General features: G+C 33.0%; 1 protein-coding gene across 1 annotated transcript; it reads right to left on the reverse strand.

The window, feature by feature from the left end:
• Positions 1 to 3390: 3390 nt before the first annotated feature.
• LOC132630512 (uncharacterized) lies at positions 3391 to 7206 on the reverse strand. Its single transcript, XM_060346084.1, has 5 exons — positions 7050 to 7206; positions 6699 to 6910; positions 5517 to 5687; positions 4638 to 4873; positions 3391 to 3831 (listed from the first exon to the last, which is right to left on the reverse strand). Exons 1-5 carry the CDS (start codon positions 7117 to 7119, stop codon positions 3585 to 3587), a joined length of 936 nt encoding a protein of 311 aa, XP_060202067.1. The 5' UTR covers positions 7120 to 7206; the 3' UTR covers positions 3391 to 3584.
• Positions 7207 to 9342: the final 2136 nt, after the last annotated feature.

A 9342-nucleotide genomic window follows, 5' to 3' on the forward strand; every position in this document is an offset into this window, starting at 1 on the left:
CAGGAAACAACCATCCAAACAGAGGATAAGAAAACCTAATAACTAAATTCGAAAATTAAATAATCAAAAGGGAAATTGGGGATGAAAAGGATATAGATAGAGTAAGACCCAATTGATGAAGGAATTATAGGCAAATCTAGGTATATGAAACTTAAACCCTCCTAATTGATTCCTATCAATGAACCATTACCATTTGAATTCAAATGAAGGAGACACGAGTTTGAATCCACAAAGATGCAACTCCAAGATGAAATTCAATGGAAAAAGTTCAACAATTCCAATAAAGGATTAACACAACTATAGCCACAATTGCACTTTTAGCCTTTTTGCGCTCCTTGCCACTTTGTGTAGGAGCCTCCTCAATTTCCTCAATCTTCTCCCATGCTATCATCCAAACGTCATATGCTCTCTCATGTGGGTCCATAAGAGGATCCAACGTCCTTCCTAGGGTCCTTGAGACATTTGGGCCATCTGTGCCAGTTACAATCATATCATCCTCACCTTGTTGAAAAGGATTCTTCCTCGAATCTGTACCTTGTAAAATCATGGGAAGACAAACAACGAAATGGGCCTCATAGCACGAGGGTTAGCACACAAGATAACAATCATATAGTTATGCCAAGGATACACAAACTTGTGGTACAACCAAGTGCCAATAAGAGTCACCAATAGAATTTCCTCATATGGGACACCAAGAAGTTGGCCCCTCCAAAGCTCATGAAACGAGGACAGAGTATCCTCAATCACAAATGTTTTCAATACCAAGTCTTGACAAGGGAAGACTACACCGGGATCAAAGACTAAAATATTCCCCAAGTCATTTAGCATGCAATCACTATCCATCATTAGTTCAAGTAGTGACACAAAGCAAGACTCATATGCAAAAATATGGTAAAGAAATGTATCACACAAAATGACTTCCTCATCCATGGTGTTATAATTCTTCACAAGGAGGTTTCTATCACAAGGAAAAGGGTCATCTTCCCATAGCGGGTATCCATAGACTTTGTGGTTTCCACAAGTGACTACATTTTCCACAACATAAGGCATATAGTCGTGCACATCATTATCAACAATTGTGTCACTATTAACCAAAACATTATCCTTAAAGAGATGAATTTTAACTAAAAGATTATAATCAAGACAAGCAATCTCACTCTCAAAAGGAATAGAATCACAAGTGCTAACACTAGGTGGACGCAATCGATCTTGCAAGAAGAGTTAATTCGGTCATCATAAGGATCAACTAGTGTGTAAGCACTCCCAACAAGGACATTTTCCTTACTCAATTGGCTATTGATCACACTATGTTCACCTTAAAAGATTCTCATTATTATTGTAAAAATATAATTATTTTTTCAAATTTTTATAAAATTTCAGTTTTTTCACATTTTGACAAGGAAAAAACACTTTTTTCCAAATTATTTTTAAAAATAATCCAGATTTTATTTGAAAAATAAAAGTTTCCTCAAAAAATGAAGTCATGAAAATCTAGATTTTTAAGACATTTAAAAAAAACCCGGTTTTTCATATTTAAAAAAAAAATCCATGTTTTTAGATTTTTTTTTTAAGAAAAAACGGGTTTTTAAAAAAAAATCAAATTTTTTGTTTTTTTTTTAAATATCCATTTTTCATTTTTTGAAAAAGAAAATTCAGTTTTTCATTTTTTTTTTAAATTGTCACGTAAGTGAAAAGAATTAAAAAAATTAGAAAATAAATAAATATACATGTGGTAAGGAGAGCGTATGTCACTCTCCCATAATAGAGTAGATCGGGTGGTAACTATTCTGTTTTAAAAAAGTTCAGGGGGATAATAGCACCCGGTAAGGTGTGTCGTAGCAACTGCGACCAAAGTTCAAGCGGGTAATAATGTCTTATCCCTATTAAAAAAATGCAGTTTACTAACTACTAACTCTCAAATTGCTAAGTGAACACTCTTTTTATCCGGAAGGAGTAATAGAAAAAAAAATTATTTTATTTTTGGTGAATGAGTGTCCAGTTTACTCGTGTATGTTGCAATGTCACATCATGTAATTGAATGGGATGGATGAGCCAATTTTAGTTCAATGGCATATTGAGCTTTTTCCCTTATTTAAATACTAATCGCTTATCTATCATACGTAGTTGCTGAAGTAAGTTGTTCCAGCGTAGGAATAGAGCTAAATTTTTGGTTGAAATATTTGTGGTCATCACTTAGATCTGATTTACTAACATACAAAAGTCACTTGACTAAGAATCTGGGACATAAACAATGGCGGTTTCAAACATCTCAGTATGTTTGAAATGTCTAGCAGGATTTGCCAAGCATTTCGTTAGATGTTTGATATCAACCTTATTATTATAAGAATAATAATTCCTAAAACCACTCGGGAATAATAAATCAACGGATTAATGTTTAATCATTCCATAGAGATTATAAAACAATGTTTAATTTCTTTTTATGTATGTGCATGCAATTTCCAAATGTGTTAGTACTTTTATATTTGTTTTTATCCTTTTTGTCTTATGGAATGATGTTATTTGTTGGACTGAATATTCCTTTCCTCTCACTTTCTTCTTTTTAAACTTTAAATTAAGGATAAAAGTATAACTTTCTATGTTATCTACTGTATATAATTTTTAACACAATAAACCAAACATTGTAAAAAAAACATCTGCATTAAAGAACTCAGTAATATTAATTTATTTATTACAATCTCATTATTAATAATTTTTATATAATCTTGTCTACAAACCAAACATGGTTCATGCTATATAACTCAATAATTCTTTTTTTTTTCCTAGCAAAAAAAGTTCTTTTTTCCAAAAAAAAAAAAAAAACAAATGTTAAGAAGAATGAATGTGAGTCTTGATTAGCCAAAATGGGTGCAAATGATTATAATCTGCAAAAAAATTGGCTATAAATTAGGCGGTGTTTTAGCAACTTGGCTGGTTATGGAAACCAAGAATATATATTTATTTATTTTGAAAAAGGAAACCAAGGATATTTTTTCTCCATTTCTCCAAATTTTTCTTCCTCTTTTCTCCATCACTTGTACTTGAATCAACAGTTTAATGAAGAACATGAATTTACCTTTATCTATTCCATAAAAAGGTACATAACATACCCTTTTTTATTTATGCTACAAAGGTGCAAACTTTATGTCTTTTTTGGGTTCAAAATTACCCAAAACTATTGATTCAAAAACACAAATTTCTCGCACATGTATAGAGAACTCACTTCTGTGACATGCACCAAAATCTCTTCTATGACATTTGCTTTATATCCCGTTTCCCCTGCAAATGAGTTTTGACATTTTCTTGTGCTAATGCAACTATGATCCTTCTTGCCTGTTAGATTACTTTGACTAAGCTCAGATTTAAAATGGTTCAATGAAGAATAACAGAAAATGTTGCTGTAAAGTCTCTGGAAACATGTTGAAGAACCGAGGCATGCAAAACCTATGCCTCGTTTATTGATCAACATACAAGTAGAGAGATGCCGAAAATGTGATCAGCGTTCAACTGTGATAAATTATCTGAGTTTACTTCAGAGATTTCAGAGAAATACAAAGTGGAAAGAATGTTGCTTCGATTCATTTTCATCATATGAGCTTGTTGAGGAAGGTGATGATCAACTGATTGACCTGTTCAGGAAACTGTTCTTGGACAAAATGGCTTCCTTCTGGTAAGAATGTGGTTTCTAGATTAGGTACATATTCTTTAACCATTCCACTTGAAATGAAGTGCTCTAATCCACCAAACTTAAGGGCGTAATCCTTCTCCCCCATTAGAAGCAGACAAGGAACTTTGATTTTGAGATCTTCAACTCCATATTCTTCTAGCCAAGCCCTGTCAAAAATCCCCAGCTTAATATTTTACCAGATCACAACTGCTAAAAGAAAAAATGTGCTAAATGAAATGAAGAAATGTCTATTGGACGAGCTACATCATATTTTCAGTCACAGAGTTGAATTCAAGATCTAGTGAGTATAAAGTAAGGGAACGAATTCAAGATTTAGAGCCAATGTGGGTGAAGTAACGGTTCGCGTACTAGTTATACGAGATTATAATGTATGAATTTATGCGTGATGAGTAATGAAGATATCGTTAGATATGAATCACATACTTTAAAAGGGAATATTTTGTGTTTGAATAGTTTCGGCATTATTAATACGCGTATTCTTACTTCATTTTCGTTCTCGAATAAAATAACACGTATATTACCGCACAACTCAAAGGAGGTGTCATTAATATCGCCAACCAAATGGTGCATTAGTTATGTGGCAACCATTTTCTCTTAGTGTGGCCAATCAAACACTATATTATCTTATGTAGAATTTTATGCTGGAATTAGTTGTCCCAACACCTTTAATCAAACCCTAAGCGTAATGTTATTATGCATATACACACTACAAAAGTTCTCTTGTAATGCATAGTTTCAGAGTGAAAAATAATGGGTTTGTAGGAGCATTAATTCCTTTCCTATGGGCTTTTGAGTGGAAAAATTGTTGAAATTTCATGAAAGAGTCTCGAAAACCAAGATCATACATGCTAGTTTCACACGACCAGATGGAGTGACACAAGATCTGCCTATTAAACCTACGGAACTCGCCATAAATCTGACCACCATTAGCATTTAATTTGAAGTGACTGACCTATAAGGCACCTGCAGTGCAGTTTGGAAGCCTGATTTTTCATAAAGAGATGCATAGTTTGCAAGATCTTCTTCAGTGAACCAGGCAGGCAATGGAGTAGAAGGATCAACCAAGTCCATTATTTCCTCATCATCCTTTGCTATTGGCAGTTCACTTCCAGAGAATAGAATATATATGTTCTTAACTACTGTTTTTGTATCAAATCGGCCAAAGTCCGCTTCAGCTCGCCCTGGTTCCTGCAAAAATTGAGTGCGTATTTGGTATAGAAAGTCATTTTTCATGCTATATTTGCATACTGAATATTAATAATAATGTGTAAGTCGAAGCTAGCAATATGAAGCTTAATGTGAAGGAAAATCACTTCCGTCCATAAGTGAGGCTAAGCTTTCTAGCTCATTTTAAAGCGTTGAAGAGAGAAGTAGGGCATTCTAAAGATAGTTATTGAGGAAGCATCTGATTTTCAACTATGAAAAAGTTTTCAAGCTAACTGAATGCCTGTATGTTGTTAGTTCTGTTCTATTATCTGTTGTTAGTGCTCTCGTTGTCGGGGTGGCTGAGTAGATGCTGTTATCTTTCTTCTTGTTTTTGCGTTCATAACCGGCGCTAGTGAATCTGCAGTTAAAGGAGTATCACCCGTTCTTGAAATAAGAGTGACTTCGTGGAGGGAATTAGCTTAGGCCTAAGCCTTTTCAGAATAGAATGCTTCTGTAACTTGACGTTTTCTCGTTTGATGAAAGATAGATGTTCGGAAAAGTATATTCTCAACTGTACACTAGAAAATGACTTACTCATGAAAACTATTTTCCAAAAAGTGAATTACGCCATATAAACACGCTCTTATATTCGAGTAATTTTTGTATATAAAAGACATGAAATTACCTGCCATCTCAACACATAGAAACCTCTGGGAATGAGATCTCGAGGAAATGTGACTGGACCAGTGGGAAGGAATGGAACTCCAAGTGTTGCAACTGCTGAAACTCTATCAGGGTGTAGTAGTGCAAAATGGTAAGCTACTCGACCTCCAAAATCCTTCCCCACAAGAATAACCTGCATAAAATAGCAAAATTGTGTCAGTAAATTTGATGGACTAATTAAGCAGAGACAGAAAAAAAAATCTAAGTAGGCGTTTGGCCATGAAAACCAAATATTTTTCACTTTATTTGGAATTTTAAAGTTGGAGTTGAAGATGAAGTTGTGTTCGGTTATAGTTTTTGCAAAAGATATTTGGTTGTTTGAATGTATTAAAGTGAAAAAAGTGAGAACAACATTTTTTGTGTTTTTCAAATTTCAAATACAACTTCAACCTGTATTTGGAATTTTCATAGCTAAACATTGATTTCCAAATAAAGTGAAATAATTTTAAAAAAAAAAGTGAAAAATTCTCATGGCCAAACTGGTCGCGACAATAGATTTGATGGTCCAATAGAATCTATCATTTTCATCACAAGTACCTAGCTAAGTATATATGCAAAAAATCATTAAAATGTCAACTTGTAGTAAAATTTAAACCAAAATCTCAGAAGTAAAATGAGCTTAATAGTAAGAATCTTATAGGGTGAACTCATTAACTCAATTCATGAATCCTTTTCTGCCTACTTTTTTACTAATAAGAGGTAACAAGTATCTAATGAAATAATCGAGGTGTCTCTAAGCTAACTCAAAGTCTCGACTGCCACGTTTACAAAAAAAAGAAAAAAAAAAGAAAAAGAAAAGTGAGATGTACTTGTGTGTTAGATAAATTTACAACTTGTACATACTTTGACACGACTTGGTGGTAATTAATGAATTTTTTTTACTTTTTAAAAAGAGAGAAGACAGCTGATGTAAGTAGTAGAATAAACTTTCTCCACAATTACGATGTGGTGGGATGGTAAGTACCTATTTATCCTTAATGAAATCTCATATTCAGAGTTCTAATAATGCAATTGCCTCTAACAAAGAGAGTTTTACCTCAAAGTGGGACTTTCCAATGTGAATTTAAATTAGTCAATCCCCAAACGAACACCGGATACTGTCTGAAAAACAAAAACAAAAAATTCTCTACAAAGGGTTCTGTACCTGGTGGATGCCTAATGAATCAAGCATGTCAAGCAGATCATCAACAAGGTCCTTGAATTTAGTTTTCTCAGGTTCTTTAGGCATATCAGACAAACCATAGCCTCTGTAATCCGGGGCTATGGCTCGAAATCCTGCCTCCGTCACTGCTATCATCTGATGCCTCCACGAGTACCATATCTCAGGAAATCCATGAAGAAACACTACAAAAGGACCTGTATACATGTAGTTAATTATAACTTTACTTCAGTACCAATTATTCAGAAAGAAAACAAAAAGATGATGAAGAAAATTATATTTACACAAAAAAAAAAAAAAAAAAACACAGATCAGACGTGGAGTATTAATTAGGACCTGTTCCAATCTCTGCAAAGTGAAGCTTGAGTCCTCGTACATTCACATAATTGTGCTGAATCTTCTCCATTTTTGTAAGGTGTGATGGGAGTGCAAACAAAGAGAATCAATAGTAAGTCAATGTGTTATATTTTTCAACTCATACATAAATGGACTTTTAAACAAGGGAAAATGGTGAAATATACCCCCTTTCTACTTTATTTTATTAGTCAAGTTTATGTTCCGGTAGTAAAAGTGAACAAATATACTCCTGCCGTCAACAAAATTTACACATGTACTCCTATTTGGATGAAAAACCCCAAGTCAAATTAAATTATCCGATTTTAAAAATATTACCCAATTCTTTTCCTGACCCGAGCCCACCCGATTTCATCTTCTTCTCCAAGAAGAATGCCCAAAAAAATTGAGCCAATCTCCTTCAATTCTCAATCAAATGAGCTTAAATTTGAGATACAACTTCCTTAAAATTTAGTGAACAAATCCCAATCACTAATTTCTTAATCAACAATGAAAAAAAATTATATCTGAGCCTTTTCCCTTTAAACAATGTAAGCCATGTGGTTCATTTAAATATTTACATATACTCTTTATGTTGTCATCTAATATCCCTTTTTTAAAATAATCATCTAATTCTTTTTTATACAATGTAATCGATGTGGTTTATTTAAATAAAACATCAAAATAATCTTAATGTTCACTTCCTTCTTTTTAAACTTTAAATTAAGGATAAAATTATGATTATTTATGTTATCTACTGTATATCCAATTTTTCTGCATTAAAGAACTCAGTAATATTAATTTATTTATTGCAATCTCATTATAAATAATTTTTATATAATCTTGTCTACAAACCAAACATGGTTCATGCTATATAACTTAATAATTCTTTTTTTTTTTTAAAAAACAAAAAAAAATCTTTTTTCCCAAAAAAAAACAAAAAAAAAGGAAGAAGAATGAATGCAACTCTTGATTAGCTAAAATGGGGGCGGTGTAGTGATAATAATCGGGTTACTTGAACAAAACAAGATTATAATGCGGAAGCGAAAATATGAAGATTAAAGACAAGAATATAAAGATAGGCGAAATTCAAGAATAAAATTCCCAAATTTCAAGATTAAGTGATAAGAACCCTAATTGGTCTTAGTATTCAAAATTAGCGGATTAAGACTAATTAAGATACTAATAGAGTCAATTCAAGAACTTATATCAAAAGGTGATCTAGACCCCTATTTCAAAGAAATTAGAGACAATAATTAGTATAAGACTAATTACCTTCTTTAATTTACGAATAAGAACCAAAGATATCAAATACGAATTAATCTTACCTCTTAAAAAAAATCGTTCTTATAAGGTTGCAAGATAAATCCAAAGTAGCCACACAAAGGTGTAAAATAGAGAAACTCTCAATAATAATAATATTTGTCTTATGAAAATAACAAAATCCAACCCTATATAAAGGGAAACCTATCCCAAATAGAATGGGATTCGAATTCTACTCTTATGGAAATAATAAATAATAAAACCTAACTAGGATTAAACTAGGACAATAAGTAAAACCTTTCCAAGAATTGCCTAACCAAAGTAAGGAAAGAAGTGCCAAATCCTGGCACCAAATCCCACGGCCAGAATGTGATGACCAAGGAATCACTTTTCAGCCCATTATTTGGGCGTGAGAAGCAGCCCACTTTGGGGCAGAATTTTAAGCTCATTGGGCCTCCTTTGGGGTTCCATGTGGGCCTAATTTTCCTCCTTTTGGGTTTGGACTTGGATCATGAAATATGTGTAGCACTTAGTACATTCTTTGTCATTATTCTTGGGCACTTCTTCTACGATAAACAACTTCTTGATTTTTCATTGAAGCTCGTCAACCTTTGATGGAGGTATGCCACCGTGAATGCTATCATTCCCCTCTTCTTGAAAGCAATTCGTCCTCGAATTTGAATCTCGCAAAATAAGAAGATACGTAGTAGTAAACAACATCTATTAATCGAAAGCAACAACGGTAGGAACAAAACAAGATAGTGACCATGTGTCCACTTAACCCAATTAAGCCTAGCATGTATAAATACACCCTTGTAAATCATGTAGACATCATCATCCCAATAGAAAATTTTCCTACATATATAAGCACAACAAGATTCAAGCCTTGATGCCATAAAGAATGATATGTGTCTCTCCAGTTTATTTCTATCAATAAAGTATTTCAGTGGGCATGATAAAGAAGACACAAAATTCCTAAAATATGTATCAAATTGAATGCTTTTATGATATAGCCAAGCATCCTCAATTACAC

Source organism: Lycium barbarum, chromosome 1, assembly GCF_019175385.1.
Source record: "Lycium barbarum isolate Lr01 chromosome 1, ASM1917538v2, whole genome shotgun sequence".
Lineage (NCBI taxonomy): Eukaryota > Viridiplantae > Streptophyta > Magnoliopsida > Solanales > Solanaceae > Lycium > Lycium barbarum.